The sequence below is a fragment of the Aspergillus versicolor genome (assembly GCF_001890125.1).
Source record: "Aspergillus versicolor CBS 583.65 unplaced genomic scaffold ASPVEscaffold_2, whole genome shotgun sequence".
In the NCBI taxonomy this organism is placed as follows: Eukaryota; Fungi; Ascomycota; class Eurotiomycetes; order Eurotiales; family Aspergillaceae; genus Aspergillus; species Aspergillus versicolor.
The window spans coordinates 3,657,311-3,679,820 of NW_024467525.1; the positions used below are offsets into that span (position 1 = coordinate 3,657,311).

The 22,510-nt window shown below is 49.9% G+C and overlaps 5 protein-coding genes across 5 annotated transcripts; 4 read left to right on the top strand and 1 right to left on the bottom strand.

Moving 5' to 3' along the window:
- Positions 1 to 16: 16 nt before the first annotated feature.
- ASPVEDRAFT_125134 (FMP27 family protein) lies at positions 17 to 8,779 on the top strand (the record flags this gene model as incomplete). The annotated part of the gene is made up of 3 exons (XM_040806243.1): positions 17 to 8,506; positions 8,565 to 8,665; positions 8,725 to 8,779. 3 exons carry the CDS (start codon positions 17 to 19, stop codon positions 8,777 to 8,779), a joined length of 8,646 nt encoding a protein of 2,881 aa, XP_040664963.1.
- Positions 8,780 to 9,411: 632 nt separating this feature from the next.
- ASPVEDRAFT_187230 (putative TFIIIC transcription initiation factor complex subunits Tfc3) lies at positions 9,412 to 15,668 on the bottom strand. The gene is made up of 4 exons (XM_040808999.1): positions 15,474 to 15,668; positions 14,255 to 15,330; positions 13,764 to 14,208; positions 9,412 to 13,706 (listed from the first exon to the last, which is right to left on the bottom strand). The coding sequence occupies exons 1-4, from the start codon at positions 15,538 to 15,540 to the stop codon at positions 9,514 to 9,516; spliced, it is 5,781 nt and encodes a 1,926-aa protein (XP_040664964.1). The 5' UTR covers positions 15,541 to 15,668; the 3' UTR covers positions 9,412 to 9,513.
- Positions 15,669 to 16,348: 680 nt separating this feature from the next.
- Positions 16,349 to 17,295, top strand: ASPVEDRAFT_38668 (uncharacterized protein). Its single transcript, XM_040811750.1, has one exon. The coding sequence runs from the start codon at positions 16,487 to 16,489 to the stop codon at positions 16,880 to 16,882; it is 396 nt and encodes a 131-aa protein (XP_040664965.1). The 5' UTR covers positions 16,349 to 16,486; the 3' UTR covers positions 16,883 to 17,295.
- Positions 17,296 to 18,078: 783 nt separating this feature from the next.
- ASPVEDRAFT_125535 (uncharacterized protein) lies at positions 18,079 to 19,441 on the top strand (the record flags this gene model as incomplete). Its single annotated transcript, XM_040806278.1, has 6 exons — positions 18,079 to 18,328; positions 18,406 to 18,524; positions 18,584 to 18,645; positions 18,704 to 18,729; positions 18,785 to 19,134; positions 19,193 to 19,441. The coding sequence occupies 6 exons, from the start codon at positions 18,079 to 18,081 to the stop codon at positions 19,439 to 19,441; spliced, it is 1,056 nt and encodes a 351-aa protein (XP_040664966.1).
- A 1,143-nt stretch (positions 19,442 to 20,584) lies between these two features.
- On the top strand, positions 20,585 to 22,254 carry ASPVEDRAFT_50731 (SMP-30/gluconolactonase/LRE family protein; the record flags this gene model as incomplete). Its single annotated transcript, XM_040814354.1, has 8 exons — positions 20,585 to 20,761; positions 20,813 to 20,967; positions 21,028 to 21,221; positions 21,287 to 21,394; positions 21,474 to 21,683; positions 21,737 to 21,833; positions 21,902 to 21,981; positions 22,037 to 22,254. 8 exons carry the CDS (start codon positions 20,585 to 20,587, stop codon positions 22,252 to 22,254), a joined length of 1,239 nt encoding a protein of 412 aa, XP_040664967.1.
- Positions 22,255 to 22,510: the final 256 nt, after the last annotated feature.

A 22,510-nucleotide genomic window follows, 5' to 3' on the forward strand; every position in this document is an offset into this window, starting at 1 on the left:
CTGATAGTGAACCACGATGACACTATTCAACCCGACAACCGTCCTCGTCGGTTTCCTCCTCCTATACCTCTCCTCCTTTCTCATCTTCGCTATCGTCCGCATCGCGACCGGAATCTCGATCCAGCGGATAGGCTACTTCTCGCTGCGCCGCATTGCATACGTTCCGAAGGAGGGGGTGCAGATTGAACTCCGCGGACTCGGACTCTCCTTGCATCCGCCCTCGTTCGCCCAACCGACATGGCTGAGCCTGCGACTCACAGACCTGAAGGTGACGCTCGACCCGTCGGCCGCAGCGAAGAGGAACAATTTGGCGGGCAAATCGGAGACCGATGATCCCCAGAACCCGTCCGATGACGAACCACTTCAACAAGAGAATGCGGAAGGTGACGGATCGGACGCTCGCAAAAACAAGACATGGATTGCGCTCAATCGCATTAAGGAGCAGGTGAAGCGCATACACCGGAAGGTCCATTGGTTGCGGTTGGTGGATATTGTTGCCGTTAATACCACAGTCAACTTTCTCGAGGCCGGGCAGGTTCAGGTCGGCACGTTGTCATTGGCGGTGGATACGAGACGTAAGATGGTGGAGCGAGGGAAGGTCTTTCGTCGGAAGAAAGGCGAGTCTGGTGAACAAAGGCCTGCTGAATGGATTCTGAATGTGAACAACGTCCAACTTGTTGTCGAGGGCAATGAGCCTGTTGAACTTCTGGACCATGTTGGGGTGAACATACACGGGATGTTGCAGAAGGGTCTTGATGGCTTGAGGGATGCGTCGGTTGCTTTCAAAATCGGGAGGATGCATATCCCGTATGATGACTTGATGCTTCTAGCGCAGCGCATAAAGCGGTCCCGAAGGCCGACTATTCCAATCGATATTGCGGAACCCGACGAGGAGGTCTCCTTCGCCGATTATGTGGAAGAGCTGGAGAAGCCGGGCAGCACAGATGAGTCAATTGTTACGACAGTCACTGCCTCCAAGGAGTTTGCCGGCTCTCTTCTGCGTGGAATCCAGGAGATCCAGGTAGCACTGAGCTTTTTCAGGCTATCTCGGGCAGTCCAGTCGCCGTCCTCCGACCACAATACTGTTTACCTCAATGTTGTATCCCACGAAATCGGTATTGACCTCCACCGAATGGACCAGACGAGTCCGGCGCATCGTATGTACTTCCAGCGGAATGACATTGCTCACCAAGCACTTCTTGCGGCTATCTCCCTCTCCGTGAGTTTAGACGACAGCTCAGGAGAAACGGACAACATTCTGTATATCCCCATGGCCACTACAACTATCAAGACTACACTACCATCTAAAACAATCAGCTCATATGATGGCTTCAATGCGGAAGAGCGAAATACAAACATCCTTTTCGCCAATTTAGTTGTCACCTCTCCTGCCCTTGACCTCGAGCCCCGCCATGTTTCGCGACTTTTGGGCTTGGCTCAACACAAGGCATCAAGATCTCGAGGAAAGAAAAGGGCGAAAGGCCAGTTGATTTCGCGTCTACTTCCCAAGGCGAATATCAAACTCTCTGTCCACGAGCCGGTTGTCCGCTTTGTTCTTCCGATTCAGGACTCCCCTTCTACCGGTGAAGATGACTATAATCTCCTTATCTCCTCAATCTCTTCCATCTCCGTTGACCTTGAATCTTCTCACTCTTCCGAGGGCGGCGCCCACTACTCCCTATCATCTATCTATCGGGTTGCGTCCCATAAATTTTACTACCAAACGCCATCTGGAATCAAACACAATCTCCTAACGACAGATAATATGGAATTAAAATTCCATCTTAGCGCATCACCAGAGGTATGCGTTATGGTCTCTGGCACTCTGAATACATTCTCAGCCCACATGGTCAACTGGGAGGTCAACCGTGGGATACAACAAGTCGTCGAGCAATTCCACGCTCAAATGCGACCTAAGCAGAGATACCCCATCGCGGTTGAAGAGCGGAGGCCTAGTGTACTGAGACGCCTTCCACTTTGGTTGACCCGGTTTCAATTTGAGGCAACTGGATTCAGTCTGGAAATTGCTGGGGTTGATGAAAGTGTATCGAATGCGACGCGGGGCGTCTCATTGCAACTTCAGTCATGGACAGCTGATTATCGAGCCCAGAAAACAGAGCCAAGTGCTGTGAGCATGGTACGGCGGCGAACTCCCAGCCACTCCACAATTGGCGACGAGTCTCCATTCAGATTTACTCCTACGTCTCCTCCCAAACAAACCAGAGCAGGAGCTGCAGATGGCAGGCGGCTAGCTTTCCATGCCCGAGGCTTCGAGGGGTTTGTCATTGAATCCGAAGACTATCTTGAGTCCGAGCCATTTCTTTCGCTTCCAAGATTTGAGGTGGCACTCAGCACGTCAAGTGACCGTCTGGGGCCGCTATTCAATATCCACTCCGTAATCAAGGGCGTTTATCTCCAATACTCGCTTTATCGATACTATTGTCTCAGTGTTGCACTGTCCGTACTTCAAGGGGCGTTCTTGAAGCAAGCAGACGCGTCTTCCCAGAAGTATGGTAATGATTTCCAGCCTCCTTCTTCTCCCCGCCCTGCCATGCAGAGGAGCGAGCTTATTACGGTAGATGTAAAAGCTACCGCAATTCAACTCAAGACCTTCATGCCCGCAGACCCACCAATGCTGCTTCAGGTATATGGTGTCACCGCCGGCTATCACCGCCATTCAGCCCCATTTCTTCGAGCCCACCTGGTCCGACTACATGCCGAAGCACCTAAACTCAAAGGTGTTTGGGCAAGGATTGTCAGTATGAACAACGTCCGTCTCGATATGCGGAAAATGAAATTGAAGCAGGGCAAGAACCTGGTGGAAGATAACTCGATCGATATCTGGACCGACTTCGTACGATTAGGTGTTCCCCACCATATGATCATGCATCGCATTTTCGACAATGTGATTAATACCTCCAAGGCGCTTAAACAACTACATCAGCGCCAGAAGACCCACTCTTCAGAATTTACGTCAAAAAGAGGGCCAGAAGAGCCAAAGAAAGTGCCAAAGATCTCGTTTCGGAGTAAAGCACTCTTATTTGAATTGGAGGATGATGCTTTTGAGTGGAAGCTTGGGTGTATATATCGAGCCGGTCTTATTGAACAGCGCCAACGACGAGCTAGAGAGGATGCATTTGACTTGAAGGTGCAGAAACTTAGGGAATCCGATCAACGGCGGACCTCTTCCAGGCTACGTACTCGGTCTAGTCACCGAACGCTTCGCAGTGAGCGAGTCAGTTCGGATACGCGCAGAAGCAAGAGTGCTGATGCCAAACCAAGGGATGATGCGAAATCAAGGGACGATGCATCCGATGAGAAGCGTGGACGTGGCAAGAAATTCAGGTACGATACCGAGGGTGTCTCCAGCTTCTCTTGCGACGCCAAGTTGTCCGTGGAGAACGCTCGGTACCGCCTCCAGCAGTACAACGCGCGAAGCTGGAAGTCTAAGATCGACGCCGTGATGCAATTCCAGGGTTCGTCCATCAGGGAGGTCCGAAACCTATTCTCGGGAGCCGATGAGCCCCCTGAAGATGTGGTTGAAACCGAGACGGTGCTCGCAATACCGAATAGACCCGCTCTCATGGCTGCCTTGATTAGCGACGTGAACCTAGTAATCGATAAACCGACGTTTCCTTATGAAAAATATCCCCAGTTCCTTCATGACATTGGCAAAGGCATGCCCATGTCTACGAAGTATGCACTACTGATTCCTATGAGTATCCAGCTAGACATGGGCGAGGCTCGTGTCAATCTGAGAGACTACCCCTTGGATTTCCTGCACATACCGGCGCTGCGACCCGGGCAATCACCTCGACTTCCAAGTTGGTCGCTCCGAACCAACTTTGTTATTGCTGAAGAATACCGTGATTATAAGTCGTCGAGGCAAGTGAAGGTGGAACTTGTTCCTTCGTCCGAGCTGCCCGATGGCACGACAAGCCCGCCTTTCGTCCTTGATGTGTGGAGGTCTGTTAGTCCCGTGAAGACCTATTCAGATCCTGTTATCGAGATCAACACAAATCTCCCCACGAGTATATCCTGGGGCATGTCATACCAGCCTGTTATTCAGGACATGATGAAGATCATTGAAGGATTTACCAAGGTGGAAATTGATCCCTCTGACCGAGTCGGATTCTGGGACAAGATTAGGCTCAGTTTCCATTCTCGGATTCGAGTCAAGTGGAAGGAAGATGGTGATGTTCATTTCCGCATGAAGGGCTCTCGCGATCCGTACGTGGTAACCGGATTTGGCTGCGGATTCGTCATGTGTTGGCGCAAAGACGTCCAGTGGAACATCCATACCAGTGATGATCCGATGGAATTCATGAGTGTTACTAGTGGAGAATACGTCCTGGCAATTCCCGACTACAGCCACGAAGCCCGTTACATGGCCGAGGCAACAGCTGATGATCTCGAATCAGCCTCAACATCGAGCGATGTTAAGAATGCGGCTTACTTCAAGAAGGTCATCATGAAATTATCGGGTGATGTGAAATGGGGTGCTGGCTTGGTTTTCGAGCGCAATGTCAACGATCGTGAGCGGTCGATGGAGTTTAGGCCTCACTACGATGTAGTCCTGCAGAACCCTATCTACGTCGATGCAGAACAACGCAAGGATTACGATGCTTATCGCGGATTCCGAAGCAATCACATCCATCTTTCTGTCGCCATAATTGCGCCGGACAGCAAGAACTGGGCTTCCGATTTTGAGAAGCCAACCTCGAGCTACAACACAGTTCATTTGACCCCGCGTTTCTTTACGCATTTCTACAGCTGGTGGTCGCTTTTCTCTGGCGTTATGTCATTGCCTGTTCGTCAAGGAAAGCTGTGGCCCGGGATTACGAAAACGAACAAGAAGTTCAATCGGCATTTGGCTACTATCAAGTATAAGTTGCTTCTAGCTCCTCTATTTGTCGCCCACATCTACAAGCATAAGGATTCCGAAGATTATGCGGAAGATGTCGTCACCGCCACGGGATTAAAAGTTCGACTAGACAGCTTGAAGTTGGATGTGCATCAACGACGCGAACAAATCAAGGTCCCATCCAAAGGACGGCTGAGACAACCTCAGGCCAGTGCTATCCGGATTTACAAGGCAGAGTTGGACTTGCAGGCTGCAGACTTTAGAGCCGTTTCCGCAAGTATTGAAGGAACGAATCTCGATGATATCGAAAGGAAACGAGATGACATTCTGTCTTCCTTCCAACAACCAGTGGTACCAGCTGACCTATCTCGCTTCACCATTCCGGATCATAATCTCGACTGGGTTGACATGGATGATTTTGTCGAGCTTGATTGGATCCTCCCGCAGGAGTCTAATCCTCGAACTAAGATCCTGCCACTGGCCTTTACTCCTCGCTTCACATACTTCAGACAGACAGACCACCGAGAAATTGCTCCTGGTCAACCTGGCTACTCCAGCTTTGGGCATGAGGATACCCACGCGTGCGTTATGTCCGAAAGAAATGAGCCCCGTCGGGTACAGATAGAGCTTATCAAAGACCGACTTTCTACGGTGGAATCCAAACTACAAGAATTTAGCCGCACCATTGGCGAGCTGGAGTTGCAGATGGCAAAGGATATTGACAACAATGAGCGGCTTAAGGTCCAGCACGGCGAATATCTCCGGCAGGCGGCATCGCTCGCTCGAAGGCGCGCTTTTCTGACCGCGGGGCTTCAACGACTGGAGAAACAGCTTCTCCGGAGCACCAGGGGCCCTGATGTCAACCAGAATGAAGCTGCCGATTCAGACTCGGCGAGCGAGAGCAGGGAAACGGACTTTGATGCATTTTACTCATCCGCCAATGATGATGTGAACAGCGATTTCAACAACCGGTTTATGATCCACAGCGTGCAACTGAAGTGGAACAACTCGCTAAGGAACATCATACTCCGTTATATCCACCAAGTCAGCCAAAGACGTGGGTTTGTGTATTACATGTCTCGGAGGGCTGTCAAGTTTATCTTGGATATTGTTGAAGAACAGAGCAAGAACCAAGGAAGTTATTCCAAGATGTTTAAAAGCTCATCAAGGAGGCCTTCTACCACTGTGAACGACATGAACGACGATGATTCAGATGTGGAGGACCGCATCGAGCAGCTGCTCCATGATGCCAAGCGCTTCGTCAATGCAGAGGAACTAGAACGCTCCGGCTCTGGCCGAAAAGATCCAGCAACCGTCAGGGCTGAGTCCAGTCAAAGCATATCTCCCGAGTTCACTGCGCAAAATAGTTACTACCTACGACTCATTGCGCCTCAAATCCAGCTGCAGAGCGAGAAGAATCACAAATCGGTGATCCTTGTTGCTGCAAAGGGTATGCAACTTGAGGTTGTGTCTATCATGGACAAAGAGCGCACCTTCGACGATATTAGCGGTCTCGTACAACGCCGTTTTACCCTCAGCATGGATGGCGCTCAATTCTTTGTTGCAGCGCAGAAGAATCTCATGACGTATTTGCAGTTTTACGCCGGGAACAAATACGGAAATGCCCCGGGGTCTGCATGGCCGCCTTGGCTTACTCTTGAGGCTATGTTTGATTTCGAGCTTAATCCTTTCGGCTTCTCAAGGATCATCCAGAAGACTTCTGCCAGCTTGCGATACGACAAATACAACAACCTCCGTCTGAAGTACAATGATGAAGTAGCCAAGGGGCAGCTAGACCAGGAAGGAGGACATCCTGATGGCCAAGAAACTCGAATGGACAGTATCAGCGTTGATTTCCCCCAGTTCCGCGCCATTTGTGACTCTGCCGAGTATTACGCGCTTTATATCATCGTCCTCGATCTCCTTCTCTACAGCGAACCCCTTGAGAAGGTCCGGAGCGAACGTCTTGAAAGGATCATGCTTACCTCTGACTTCAGTGATCTAAGAGGTGCTCCAGAGATGGTCTACAAACTACAGTCTCGAATTCGACAGCTAGAAGAGATCAAGGACCATTTCCAAATTCATGCCAAGTACCTAGACAAGCGCGGTTGGGAGGATCGATTGATCCTGGAGAGGGATATTGCTCGTTGTGAGGATGAGCTGTTCTTCTTGATGAAGGCAATCACTACTTCGCAACGGAAAGTCGAGCCCACAACGTCAAATGCCACGGGTCTTCTACGCTGGAATATCTCTGCCACTGAGATCGTTTGGCACTTAATGAAGGATGAGTCGGAGCCTCTGGTCGAATTCCAACTGCGCAATGCAGAATACGACCGCACTGATAATAGCGATGGCTCGAATCATAACCAAGTTGCCGTTGAACGGGTGTACGGTTTGAACCTCTTGCCAGATGCCGTATATCCACAGATTATCGTACCTTATCTTGACCAGGCTCGACGTCTTGAGGGCCCGGATGACTACATGGTCAAGGTGAAGTGGCATATGCTCGAGGCTGTTGCTGGAATTCCTGTTGTGGATGAATTTGAAGTCTCATTGTTCCCGCTGAAGATCCAGTTGGAACATGAGCTTGGACAGAGGGTATTCGAGTACATGTTCCCTAATGTCGGCTCGAATGCCTTTGAGAACGGTGGTTTCTCGCCTTTCATGATCAAGAACGTTAAACCCTTGGAAGATTCGGATTCCGAAGAGGGGTCACCCGCAATTTCTACCGCCGACTTCCCCGAACACAGTGATGCATCTGGGGATGATACGGCGAAGGGCCCTAGTCCACTCGAGCTGAGGCTCCAACCTACGTTGTCGCTATCCGAAAACCCACGCATTGAACGCCGCCCTACGCAGCTCAAGGGCCTCTCAATGACCCCTATTCACAAGGATAAGGATAATCGGCCCCAGACTCGGCCTTCTAATACACTTTTGAAGAAAAAGTCGACAGACAGCCTCAAGGTTTTGTCACGGCAGGCAACTTCAATGTCAACCACCAGTGTCAACGCGAACGACGAAAAGGGCAAGAAATTCGGCTTGGGTATAATGGGCCACAAGAGCGGGAAGGGAGGCAAGAAGGGTGTTGATGACTTTGCCCAGATGATGGCTCGTGCATCAAACTACATGACGCTCGCCCACGTCAGGGTCCAGGACGTGGTCCTTTGCGTTAGCTACAAGGGTAGAGCAGAGCATAATATCGAGGATCTGCACGACTTCGTCTTCAGACTTCCCATCCTCGAGTACCGGAACAAGACATGGTCCAACCTCGACCTGGCATTGCGACTCAAGAAAGATGTCATCAAGGCTCTCATCTCCCACACGCCTGCAATTCTAGGCAACAAGTTCTCCCACCACCGTCCCTCTAAACAGCAACTGAAACGCTATCGCGAGCTTGCGTCTTCGTCTCAGGTCCTTAATAACCAAGACAACCAAACTCCAGCTACTGAGAACGGCCAAAGCCCTAGCATGCTTAGTGCGGATTCCAGCAGTGGGTATAACTCAGAATCGCAATCTCATCGCTCATCTCCTCTCGGGCGGTCGAATTCTCTAGGATCTAGTATGTATAGTGGCCAAGACCAGAGTGGGCTGTTCCTCGATTCTCGCTCTGCGAGTGAAGTCGATGTTGACGCTCGCTGGGAAGTAAGTTAACACTTTAAATCCGGGTTTTCTGTGTGTGTCAAATGTTAACCGGTTATAGCAATCCCGACGTATCGTCTACCCTCCCAACCGACCTATGACATCTCACACCACCATTACGCGCTCTGATACCGCACGGAAAATAGGCGACTCGGAAGATAGGTGAGCATTACTATTAAGCCTTTGGGTCACAGTGACTAACCATGATTTCAAATTTATAGCTCCAAGTCGACGATTCGCAACTTTGGCCGCAAGCTGATACCCGGTCGAAAGTGATTAATTACTCAACAAACCGTCACGACTCCACCACTTTTCATCCGCCCTTACAATTCTCTCACACCACACCGCTTCATTCAACATCCTCAGTCAAATACTCCAAAACACAGGGGTAGGGTATACTCATAGGCGTCAGGCTTTCTACACTATTGTTGCATCACGATTTGGTCCTTATCCTGCTTGCTTGCTTTGCTTTTTATTAGCGTCGATAGTCTGGTTGTTGTTGTTCTGCTGGCTTTGCTTTCTTTGTTCGATATAACCTCCTTCGGTGTATAATCCCTTCTGTTTACTTGCTTTCTCAAGCAGGTAACCAACCATATCTGTTTCAGACCTTTCGGTGTTGGTCGCATTCGTGGCTTGGTTTGGCGTGTGGCTTTACATAAAATGATGGGCTTGCTTTGTTTGTTTGGATATCATTGCTATATGGCTGGACTGGGCTGGGCTGTGTCTAGGACAGACAGCCTATGGATGCATATATACCCAATATCGGCACATACGGGGTCAGGGATATTACTAGTACTTATGTTTTTGTTTCTTCTATATGATACAGGGTAGCTAGAGCTAGGTATAGTCATGTATATAGAACTTTATCTATTTGTTTTCAGACAAATATTACTAGGTTGGGTAGATATGCAAGTTTAGATGTATGAATCCTCGGTGGTCCAGCTCAACATTCAGTCAACATCGCTTCATTGTCTAACAATACTGTACAAGATATACTACACCAAAAAGACTCAAGACAAAACCATCCACCACCAATCCATAACAAACCAAGAAGGCTCTGCATCACCATCATCACCCCCACTCTTCTTCATAACCCCAACTTCAACTAGCCAATCCAGCACCATGCGCACCTCCCAGGCACCCATAGTCGGCCTGATCATCCCCGCAATCCTCTCAGCTGTAATCCCCGGTCTTACAACAACATTACTCAAAGTAGCCGAAACCGCAAGGTCCCAGAGAACAGAGATAAACCCACCGTGTATATCGAACCATAGCGGGAATTTCTCAGGGAGGGACAATGTCTCGTTGAGCGGGAAGCGCGGCGGACAAGGGGGTGGGATTGCTGATGTCTTCTCAGAGACAGGGTTTCCTGTAATGTATTTCCCGTCTACGGGGTAAAGATCAACAGGGAAGCGGAGCTTGTCTTTGTTCATCATCCGCGTGAGATATCCTCCTTCCGTGAGACCGAATTTGTCTCTTGGGGGGTCCCGTGGAGCCATTGTGAGTCGGCCTGAGGCGAAGAGGTTGATCATGGCTAGGATTTCGCCGTCTTCGGCATTGAAGGGGACACTGTAGACACCCTGGCTGGTGAATGCGGAGTCGAGGGTGTCGGTTTTGAATTTGGATGCGCGCCGAAGCTCGGTGGATTCAATCGCACGCCGTTTGCTCAGGGTGTAAATGAAGTGCTCCGTGATGTCGTAGTTGCGTCCGGGGAGGATGCGACCTTTGTTGCTTTGTGAAATGACGCGCTCTGTTACCAGGGCTTGAAGTGCGTTGCTGAGAATATTGTGATCGACATACTCAAGAGCAGCCTTTGCATCGGCAGCGCGGTATACTTCTGCCGGGGTGAGGATGTTTGCCCGTACAAACGTTTTGACGGTTTCGAATTGGGAAAGTTCTATGTGTCGATTGAGACGCTGCTTGCTTGCTTTTGACGGTAGGGGCTCTGCGAACGCGACGTTGGATAGTATCAATTTCTTGCGGTTAAGCGTGACGCTGTGGGTCTGATAATACTCGTCCATAGACATCAGCGGTTCTTCACGGAGCTCAAATATATCATTGAACTGGTCCCGCGTGGCAGGCAAATCAGGGGTGGTATGTGACTTGGGAGCGTCCAAGTTGGCGTTAGCCCACTCAATAACAGCATTCCAGTCATACTCTTCCAGATTGTCGTAGTTAATTGGGGGAACTTCATCCCTCGCGTATGCTTCAATGAATCGCTCTTGAAAGTCGCCCTGCATCTTCGCTATTTGAAGGCGATTTTTAGCCAGCAATGCTTTTCCCCTATCCTGGACGACCTTCGGATCTTCCTCTGGGAAGCAGCATCCTACCAAAATCCAATCAACCATCCTACCGTCGGCACCTCCGGCTAACGCACGCACAACCACAATCGCCATCATGAGGTTTTGATACATTGAAAGAGAGACCGACCCGGTAACGCGAGTACGACGGGCTAGTGGGCGACTCTGTAAAGCAGAAGATTCAGCCCCGGTAGTGATCATGTCATTCAATTTCTCTACACGGCGTTGCTGGGGGGCAGAAGGGCCAATAGGATAATTATAATGATCCATGGGCAGCTCATTCATCAATTTCGGACTTGCAGGCCGCGGCGGGAACGGCGGATGTTCTTCATAGATAAAATCACCAGAGCGGCGCTCACGTCGCGGCCGTCTTCGCCTGCGAGCACTCGAGTCAGGTGTGACCCCGGGAATGAACTGAATACCACCCTCGATTGGGGCACTTTCAAAAGTATCAGAATCGTGGATCGTCTGGTTAATATAATGCAGATCTTCGCTTCTCTGCTGCTGAAGAAGCCTTTCGTTTTGCAGCTCCCACCGCAGAATCGCATTGGTATCTTGGATGAATTTCCTCGACCGCGGGTCTGGTTCCCCGGCCATCCCCACCTTCCGTCTACCAGCTCGGACAAATAGATCATCGAGTGAATGCGGCAAATGGGAATCCAGCCTGTGTGGCGTACGGGGGTGAGTAGGCCTAGGAGCGGCGAGCCCTGCGTTCGTAGAGAAAGTTCCGTTTCTTGGGTTAAAAGATTGGCCTGGACACATCAACATCCACATCGCCGGCGGTGGACGGGCTCTAGGTCTATCCCTAGTGATAGTGGCGAGGCCTGCGTTGGTAGAGAAAGTACCATTCACAGGGTTGAACGTTTGGCTTGGGCTCATCAACATCGCATATGGTCCCATCAAAGAGATAGGAAAACTGAAGGGTTTCAATCGACGAGGGCCAATCCGACCAGTTGGAGGGCGATGCATCGATGCACCGCCCATATCGAAAACCCCAAAGCTAGCTTGACTTCCGGGAACAGAATGTATTGAAGGTGTAAGTCCGTCAGGTCGTGGAATTGAGAACAACCTGACGGCGCCTGACGGTCGTACTTCTTGCATGCTCTCCCGCATCTGTTCGATTTCGAGCCGTCGAAGGAGCCTCTTCTGGATATTTTCTCCTCTTCTCTTCTCCAACGCGGCGACTGCCGCTGGTTTCTGATGCAATTTCACGGTAACTGTAGGTTCGACAGGAACAGTATACTGCTTGACGGTCTTAGGTGTTCCCCTGTGCTTTGAGAGGCTCGGATCGACTTCAATATTAGGCGGGAAAAAGTGTCGAGTTGTCGATGCCAAAAGCTTTTGCTGCATATCCTTAACAATGGGATCATCTGGCCCTATTTCCGACTTGCAAATGAGTGTCTTCGTGACCATGACACCCTTGCTGTCTTTACCGCAGAAGGTCTGTTGGCGGAGCTTCCCCGTATCTACCAGATGTTTGACTGCAGTCCTGAGCGTCCTCATATCCGGCTTTTCCTTATACTTGGTCTTCATCCACACAGTAACAAAGGGGTACCAAAGCTCGGTGCCCATGGGAAAGGCACCTCCGGCCTTCTCGACGAGGTCCATGACGATCTTCCTTCGTAGAAAGGCAACAGACCCTCCTTTGTCCAGAAGCTTCGACCGTATCACATGTGAGCCTGGGGTTTCGGGAGTCTGGGATATATGGGATCCGGGTGTTTCAGTCCGGTAAACACCTGGTGTTGATGGCGGTATACTTGTGGCACCAGCATTAGATGCGCTCGAACCACTATTTACGGTTCTCTGTGGAGGTACCCTGGATTCTTCCAGTGGACCTTTAACGGCAGGTTTATTATTTACCCCCGTTCCAGCCGTGCGTTGGGAAGCATCGGGCATGTTCTCATCCGGTGCTGCCGACTCTGGTGGACGTTGGTCGCCATGGTCAGCCCTAGGAGCCTCCGGTGGATTTGTGGCCGCCATTGGTATGGCCGAAGGTTCTGCTCCCCCGTTCGTTCGCCCGCCAGGTGATTTTCGGCGGAGCCTTTTTGGACCAGTCTCCTCCGTTACTGGGGTACCTTTCTGTTCAGAAGACGGTTTTGTGGCTATACCATCATTTTCCCGGGCACGAGCACTTTCTTCACGCGCTATTTGAGGAGACGGTGTTCTTTTCCTCTTGCTTCTGGTGTGAGAGGGCGTTTGAGGCTCCTGCATCCCGGTCTCCGCGGTTTGTCCTTCAAGCATTACCTCGTCTGCACCCGGTTCTTCCTGAGGAGTCCCTAAACCGATAGCAACGTCACCGGTACGGCGTAACTTTGAAGCCTTATCAGGCTCTGGTCCGGATTCTCTTAGCTGAAATGTTCGTTTTGTGCCTCGTTCGACACCCAGTGCCGGCGGTCCAGGGGGCTCCACTGAGTTAGGCGTAGGCGTTAATAGGCTTTCGTCGACATTCCGCGGTTGAGACGACTCAGGTACAGGACTGCCGCCGTTCTCTGATCCAATATTCTCTTTCCGAAACCACGGTAAATCTAGTAGTTTCGGCGTCTTAAATACCGCGATCCGACTAGCCGGGGGACGTCCTCGCTCTTTACCAGCTGGTCGCCGTCGTCCGCGCGAGGTAACATACACTCCAGGACCTGGGCGCTCGATAAGGAGGACACTATATTCAGTCCATGACGCATCCATGCCCATAGCTTCAAGCTTCTCTTTTTCGGACATTCCTGCGAAATCCAAGGAGTCGTATTTTGATTTTTTCGGGCGCTTAGGTGCCGGTGCCCTAAGGACATCTGCACTTATGTTGGACATTGCCTCGTCTTCGAATTTCAACCGTACTGGAGAGGCCGGGGGTGTGGCTCGCCGCCCGGATGGCGATGGGATGTTCTGTCCTTTGACACCGTACTGGATCGCTAACGGAGGGACATTAGGGTTAGTATTGACATTGACGGTGGGGAAGTTTAACTTACTATATGAGCCACCCTCTAACTTTATTGCCTGGGGATCACTGCTAGAGCACTTGTAATCCCTTGGTTTGACGACCCATATGCCGTCCGCAAGAGAGCAGTCGCCATTTTTCACCAAGTCGCTCGTAGGGGCATCCAAAGGTAAACCGTAGTCATCGAGCTGTGGTTTTGCGTCCACAGGCGGAACAGGAATTGTGTCTAATTTATTATTCCTTGGAACGAATTCAACAGCTTCCCAGGATGCGTCTCCAGCTTCAACCAGTTTGCTGAAGTTCGTCGCAGAGTAATGGACGTAGTGGGTGATCGTGCGGTGTAAAGCTGTATCACGTACAAGAGCGAGATGCCGCAAATACGGAGGTTGGGACAGCTGCCAGCATTCCACTAAACGAGTTAAGGTGTTTTCCAAGGGTCGTCGCCAGAGAACCCCGAAACATGCTCTTATGATATCCTGCGCATGTCAGTGATTATATCAGGAAAACATGCGAAGTACCTACAAAATTGGTGCACCCCATAGTTCCAGCTCGATCGATCACCTCGAACAGTTGATTATGGATGATTCGATCAGGGGACCAAAGAGGTATGGCTCGTCCAGAGACTTCCACATCTTCTTCCCTTTCCATCGATCCGACATTGCCTGCAGTAGATGGGCCCTCAGTTGTATCTTCGGCCTCTGCGTCGTCATCGAAACCTGCATCTCCACTCTGCTCCATGTCGGAATACATATGCAGGCTGAAATCGTGAAACGCATCTATATCCTTCTCTGTCGGCTCGCGGACGAGCATTACGCATGGGTGGTATTTCTTCATAGTGTGGGCATACTGTGACAGAGCTCTAACACGTCTGACTACACCAATACGCTCAAACTTTCGTAGAGCGCGGGAAAGAACCCTCCACCGCCAATGGTCATTGAAGCCCAGCAGTTCCTTCAGGTCATTTCGGGCGATAACTTTATGTTCGCGCAGGATTTCGAAGAGCTTGTTAGTGAAAGCATTGAAATCGATCATCTTGGCGGCGGCATCCGCTCCAGAATCAGGGACATCAGCGGCGACATTTTCTGGGGACAGAAATTTGCGCAGCGTGCAAAGACTTGTACGGGTCGCTTTCATCTGAATGGCTCTCTTTTCGATGTACCCCTTTCGTTGCAGAACGTCGGTACGCTTGGGCACTGATCGTTTGTCTTGACCGCTGAGTTTTATCAACTCTGGTTGAGCAATACCGCTAGACTTGTGGGAGGCGATGATAGAGAGAAGCGAAAACTCCATAGGAAGAACTTTGGTGTCGTCGGGCCCATGCCCAGTGATGGCGAGCCATGTTCGTTCCTCAGAAACGAACATATTAATAGGTTTCTCCTCTGCATCCTTCATCCCAAGTTGGCGCCTTTCGGCCTCTTCGAGGGTCAACCCATTTCCCTCACGGCTTTTGCCCACGGAAACTTCAGGGTTCCTGGCTAGCCACTGCCATACTTTTTCCTGGAATCGCCGGTCAATGATGGGAGTGCGATCCGAATCATTTTTGGCGGATTTCGCATAGAAAATATCAATGAACGATAAGATGTCCGCAGGAGATGCGCCTGGGAAATGTCAATAGCCGCTAATACATACTTCCAACGATGTCCATGGTGCATCCAAACAAGTCTGATTGGGCGGGGCCCGGGCGGATGCAGGGGTGGATCATCGTCAGAAAAGAAAAGCTTCAGCTCTGCAGTGGACTCACCTTGACTGCCGCAGAGCGCAATCTCTGCGAGGAGGAAATCAATCAGGTCTCGGAGACTAGGGGCCATGACATGACCATGCTTTCATTTGCTAAAGTAAATTAGTTGTCTCAATACAAATGAGCATGTTTTGGAGACGGAGAGACTTGAAGTGCAAAAAAAAAGTCGCTGTTTGGGATGAGAGGAAGCGCGATTCGAACCGGCGTCGTGAGAGAAAAAGCTGAAACTCGAGTGTCCAAGGCGGGGTGGCATTACACGTGACAGCGTAACAATAGTTTATGCCTTAGGCATAAACTGGTCGAGATAGTGGAGAGATGTCTGGGACAAGCTACTATTTATGCCCCATCAACGCGTGTTGTCACTGCTACGGTCACCGAATTTTCTGGAATATAAGAATATATCGCCTAGACTTTTGTCATGACGCAGTAGTATCAAAGGAAAAAATGATGGGGTGAATATTCTTTGCCAAATCGCCGAGTTTGCGCCCTTCATAAAAAGCCAGAATTATTGACAAGTGAATGAGATCGCAAAGATAACTATGGAATATACAAAGAAAAATAGTATAGTTAAGGCGGATTGAAGTAGTGTGTGAAGTAATGTCTAGTGTGTCCCTTGATAGTGAGTATAAAGTCGTCATCCTTGTACTGCCGGCGAGAACAAACGTTCTCAGTCACAGAGCCTAAACCATACAATATGGACTGGTTCAATAGGCTTGAGAACAAGGTAGTTCACATTCTTTCGCCTACTGGTGCCACCAAGGCAGTGGCAGATATAAGGATGGCCTTTAAAGCCGCCCGAGTAGAAAGCCAGCAGGGGCAGCAGGGAAGTACGCTACGGATTCCAGCCTCAGATATCCGACCACAGGATATAATGAGCACTTTCCACCTTCAGTACGAGTCAAATTCGGGGACAACCTGGCAAATCCAGCCTGGAGAGCAGCGTCCGGTTCCTGAACACCTAAGTAAGCCACATCAAAATTGACTAGGCTCCAGATACAGCTAACAGTGTAGAACCCATGTTAAACGATTACTCGCAAGCACTAGGAGATGCTGACGAGAACATCGCTGCCATCGGCTCACGGCTCGACGCCATACTTCTTACCACACTTGCGGCACACAAACGCGAACAGCTCCGTCTGTATAACAACGAGAGTTCCCTATACTGGAAATACGAGAACCAAGTCGACTTCCTGTGGATGTATAGGGGCAGACCTCATCTAATCAACGGCAATGTAGATTACACATTAACATGTGGTCGATCCAACTGGGCTGATACCAGTATGGTCATGGTCAAGACCGAAAGGCAGGGGTTGAATGGCGAGTATCAGGCGCTATCATACATAGGTATGTTCGTGGACGCGTGGAGAGTTTTGGAAAGAATGTCTTGCTTACTCTCCGTGTTCAAGCTATGATCTATCATACTAGGCAGAAGTCTGGAAAAGCCAATTCCCCCATATACGGCATAGCGACAGACAGCTACCTCTGGTGTTTTATACGACTGGACCAAGGCAAGGTAGAGTGCCGAACTCCTCAACCAAAATGTGCGAAATTTGTTAATCGAAGTAGGTATCAACCCGTCGACTCTCCTGGCTGGAAGGTCAGCAAGTCGAGATTATTTCAACTCTGCACAAGATCATGTCGACCGCTGCCGCGATACCGGAGCGGAACAACAACGCTGTGATGAGTCTGAGAAGCCGGCCTAGTAGCAACGAGAAGGACGGAGGGCGAAACTCGGCAAAAGGGAGCGAATTGGCGCGAACTTGAGATCCTGCTGTCGTCTGTTAGTAGACTTAAAAGTGACTTTTTTGTTTTTTTTTTTTTTTTTTTTTTTTTTTTTTTTTTAGTTTGCATGTTCGGTTGATGCGATGTAGATCGTGCAGCTTGGCATAATCATCTAGAACATTTGTTGTCTGTTTTGATCTTCCAGTTATGCAAGCAGCGGAAATAAAGCCTATCTCCGCTTACTCAGAGTTCGACGAAATTCGGTCCTGGTAACACAGGCTCAAAGGGCAACCACCGACTATTGGGATATCCGAGGTATATTCATCGTTTGTCCATGGTTGTCATCGGCTGAAGGACTCGTCCGAATCCGAGGAAGAGGTCTCAGCGAGCAAGAGTTGTCCACAAGGGCTGATATCACTCCGGCTTCATCGCTTGCTCGGCGGGTCGGTGCTCGCATAAATAGGAAGAGGGAGTTGTTTCAGGATGCAACATCGTGCCAGGATTTCGGCCGTGAAGAATTGAAGATCACCGAGCGCGACTGGCAGAGAGTCAACAAGAATGGAGCAATGTGTGTGGCGGAGTCTGGGCAGCGCCCGTGACATCACCAACAGCCTGACATACGTAAACCTGAGGCTGCGAGCGCTGGTGCTGGCTGAAAAACAAGAACGGTCAGCGGCCACTCGACGATCCCGTCAGTTCCGGTTGCCGACGGGCGTTTCCTCTTTGATCTCGTCTCTAGACTAAATGATTCAATAAAACGAGCCTAGTGCCTACATTTTTGCCATCGTCGTGTTTCCCATCAATTTTTCACTCCTATCTCCTACCATGAGCGCGTAAACTCTGCGGATAACAACCAAACCACCACAATCGACTCTGTCGCTTCTCCATGGACCCTGAAGCAAACCCAGCGACCGCCGAGGCGCCCCCCGAAGATGCGCCTACCACAGAGGCACCGACTACAGAGACGACTATCGCCACTGCGGGCGCGGCCGAGCCTCCACCTCTCCCATATTCCCTGCGAGATCGAAAGAAGTCCATCGCGTTTTTCTGGTCGCTGTTCATCCTAGATTGCGTTGCTCAACCGCTTGCGTTGTATTTTGGGCTTTGGTATGGCACGAATCTGTCGCATAATCTGGGTATGAATGCCTGTTGCTGCATTGGGTTTGATTTCTTTGTTAAGAATTGCCGCTAACATTAATTTTTCTGTCTATAGTCTTTACCATCGTGACCATCACGCTGGGTGGTATCTCCGTCTTCGAGTACTTCTACCGACTCTACAACCTCTTCCGCTCCGATTCCAGAACCCGGCCGCTGAACGCAAGGAAATCATGGGTAGGCGGACTCCCACCCAGGATCAAAATAAACCTAGATGGATGCTGACGTCTAGTTAGCTGGATTTCTTTCAGATCAACTTCACCATAGTATGGCTGATTCTAGCAGTTGAACTCATTGTGTAAGTCGGATCTGCCAATTTTTCTAGCGGTCATGAATTACGCTGACAACTCTTGTAGGGGTACGGTACAAGAGGAGCCATTTGGTAAGGACCAGCTCACAAGACATGATCCGAACATTTACTAACATCCGTGGCTCAGTGCGCCTCGTTGCTATGGTCCTCCCAACAGTGATGTTTTACTTCGGAGGCGTCTACCTTTCATTAGATATCCTCCGCGCTTGCGGATTCCGAGCTCCCTTCCGGATATCCTCAACGCCAAAAGGAGCAGTCATGCCAACAGCTTTATATGTCCTCATTGAAGATGTGGTTGCTGTCGACGGAGGAGGAGGCCAAATGTATCGGTACGCCCTGCGAACGCGGTACTTGTCGAGCCCATATTTCCGTCGGATGCTCGTGCAGATGAATTTCTTTTGGGCGGGTGGCTCCATAGTCTGGGGTGCCGCCATAACCGCAATGGTATTCACGACGCCTCAAGATGCGGCATTCGCAGTATGTCTTTACTCGTCGCCCCGATGTGTTCCAACGTGACTGCTAACATTCACTGCAGATAGGATGGGCCGCTCCCTTCGTGTGGGCAGGTATATGGGCTCTAATTACCATTCCTTGGGTACAGAGCGATCTTCGACGTGAGAAGGAAGCATGGCGGACCAATGGACCTCAAGGGGGCGAGCCGTATTGCGACGACATCAATGCCCCAAGTGCGAGAACTCGCCTGGAGTCTCTCCACCTGCCGCGTTTCTTTCCGCAAAGACAAATCCGAGAAAAGAACTCTGCGCCATCCATGGCTGAAGTTTAGTCGTGGAATAGTCGCCGTTTCAATATATTTAATCAACCCGCCACGTTTTCATCAGCAACACCGATCTTCGCGCCGAATTTACACGATTTAATGATGAGCCGCAATAGATACCCATGCTTCTTTCCTTCAATCATCATATGTATTACTGCAACATGTCCATGCGTCTCTTTGGATCTCCTGGCGAGGTCGTCTTTGTTCTCACAAAAATTCTAGTCTCCATCGGGAAGCATACGGATCCCGGTCTGAGACAAATTGTCTCAATTTGCTGTTCTTAAAAGTGAGCCATCAATCAGCTCGCCTAGGCGTCCAGCGGTTTAGCGGGGGTTCAGTGCATTTTCAGCTTAGGACTCAACGAATAGAATTTTATAACAGGAAGAAATTTGAAAGCTTTTGGAAGCTTCAGCTACAGCTCCGAGGCACTGTCTTTCAACGTCGGCTTCTTAACATGGATCTTAAATATCTCATCCGACCCACTTCCTTATTGACAATAATAGCCCGGAAGCAAGTTAGATCACCTCAAGCCGTGTCCAACTGAGTGTTCATCCGTTTCGAGAATGAAGATCGGCGGAGAACTCACCGATAGTCTGCGGACGTGCACAGTGTAGATGGTCGGGATAACTCCGTTTCGACCCCCGCACCATAACAGGATGAGCAGAGGGATGAGACTTGTGGGGAGGTTTCTTCCCGTCCCTTTAGCCATTTAAGAACCGTTCTTTTCAAGATTGTCTAATTGGGACTGCCAGGACAGAGCCAAGATGTATGTATAATTACAGGCTGATGACGTCGATATATGCAACCTAATCGACAGCCTTACTGGAGGATCGGCACAGAAGGAACTCGGATAAGCAGTGCCAACTCTCGTCTTTTCCGACAGAAATGCCGGCCACTGCGGCATTTTCTGGTTCTTCCCCAGATCTGCAGCGCCATCCATTGCGGGGTATCGAGGCGGAAATATTAATGCTTGAATAAAACACGGATCTTCATTCTGGCAGTCTGGACGGACGGACGTCCCCCGACCCTCTTCTCCGGCTCCACGCTGCGTCTTGCAGGGTCAATTATTGCTTAAAAGGAGGGCTTCCTCCCCGACCTGACTACTAGTCCACATCATAAGTTCATAACCGTGGTCGGTCCCCCATCTGCAATATGATTTCCCGCTTTGTACAGGCCTCCGCGTTGCTCCTTCTGGGTCACTGTGCTCTCTTCACCCCAGTGAGCTCTGCTGGCACCGAGGGATTACCACCTCAAGCACAGTTTATTGACCAGCGGACCTTCAATGTTTTGAACTCTACATTGCCACCTGCGCAGTTTAATGCCACGAGTGTAGGTATTCCCTAGACTCTTCTGCATTTGGATGTATTCTCACCTCTGTAGACCTTTATCCCTCCAGGCACGACAGGGGATTCTCTGTCTAAGCGCCCCTTCCATGTTTATGACAAGGAATTCCTGAAGATCATCGGCGAGAATCCCACTTTGACCCTCATTGCACAGACCAAGAAGGATCCTGTTTTCCACGAGGCTGTAGTTTGGTAGGCCTTGTTTGAAAGCTACCTTGATAGTGAGGTTCTAACCAAATAAATTCTGAACAGGTCCAAGAGCACAGATGAGGTCTTCTTTGTTCAGAACGCAGGCGCTAAGGATGCAGGTACCGGCCTGCACAAGTCTGCCATTATCCAGAAAGTGTCCCTCGCGCAGGCCGCGGCTGTGTCTGATCGGACAAATGCTGTCGGGCTTGTCAATGTGACAACTGTTCACCCGTCGCAATTGATTGCAAACCCTAATGGTATGTTTAATTATCGAAACATTGGAGATCATAATGACGGGGGAAAGAAAGCTGACATGCTCTAGGTGGTACAAACTACGGTGGAGGAATACTCTTTGTAACTGAAGGCCAGGGTGACAATGTCGCTCCCGGGATTTTCCTAATGAGCCCCAAGAAGCCTTATGCTACTAGGCGTAAGTCATGGTCCCAAGCGCCTCAATTTCTGGATAATCCGTTGTTCGGATGTCAATGTTGACTCGACTTCCCCAATAGCTCTTCTGAATAACTTCTTTGGTCGTCAATTCAACTCGCTCAACGACGTGAACGTTCACCCGGACAACAAAGACATCTACTTTACGGATACCATCTACGGCTACGTCCAAGACTTCCGTCCTGCCCCAGGGCTACCGAATCAAGTATACCGATTCAATCCAGAAACCGGGGCCGTGACAATCGCGGCAGACGGATTCGTGCACTCAAATGGTACAGCAATATCTCAATTACCAATGTTCAAATAGATATCTGACTACGTCCAGGTTTCACCTTCTCCCCAGATGGCAAGCGTGCCTATGTCGCGGATACTGGTATTAGTTATGGCTTCTATGGATATAACCTGACTGAGCCTGCCTCTATGTAAGCCTTGCTCCTTTTTTATATTACTTTCATGGGAGAACAGTGAATGAAAACTAACATTGTAACAGTTACCAATTTGATGTCTTTGATGATGGAACCCTCGGCAACCGCAAGACATTCGCTTTTGTCCACGCTCGTGTCCCCGATGGTAAGCATCCGTTGACCCAGACATCCCCCTATATTCTGCTAATCATTGCTGCCAGGTATCCACTGCGACTCCCAGGGCAACGTCTACGCTGGAACTGGAGACGGTGTCCACGTCTTCAACCCTTCAGGGAAATTAATCGGCAAAATCTATCTCGGCACCACATCGGCAAACTTCAACTTTGCTGGTGATGGACGCATGGTTATTTGCGCTGAAACTGAACTTTACTATGCTACACTAGCTGCTGGGGGGAGCTTTGTAGATAGTGAGATGTAATCAATTAATACACCATGTTTATAGGTCGACTGGTTATGAAATATATAGTTCCAAACTCCCGTCAGCTCCGAATGCTACCACAACGGTAATGGACAAAGGGACAATAACAAAATGAGAGACCATACGTTGAATAGCTATAATATAATATTATTTCAACTGATTAATATTATCCCCCCCTTTTTGAGTCTCCCTTGACCTGCAAGAAGCTTACTAAATAATGACTAAGCGAAGACAACAAAGACAGTCACGTGCAATG

Excerpts from the sequence above, each read along its gene's own strand:
- ASPVEDRAFT_187230 (XM_040808999.1), bottom strand. The coding sequence starts at position 15,540 with ATGGCCCCTAGTCTCCGAGACCTGATTGATTTCCTCCTCGCAGAGATT. Across the intron at positions 15,331-15,473 it reads TGCGCTCTGCGGCAGTCAAG|GCGCATCTCCTGCGGACATC; the intron begins GTGAGTCCACTG and ends GACATTTCCCAG. Across the intron at positions 13,707-13,763 it reads GTTAGAGGGTGGCTCATATA|CGATCCAGTACGGTGTCAAA; the intron begins GTAAGTTAAACT and ends TCCCTCCGTTAG.
- ASPVEDRAFT_38668 (XM_040811750.1), top strand. The coding sequence starts at position 16,487 with ATGTTAAACGATTACTCGCAAGCACTAGGAGATGCTGACGAGAACATC.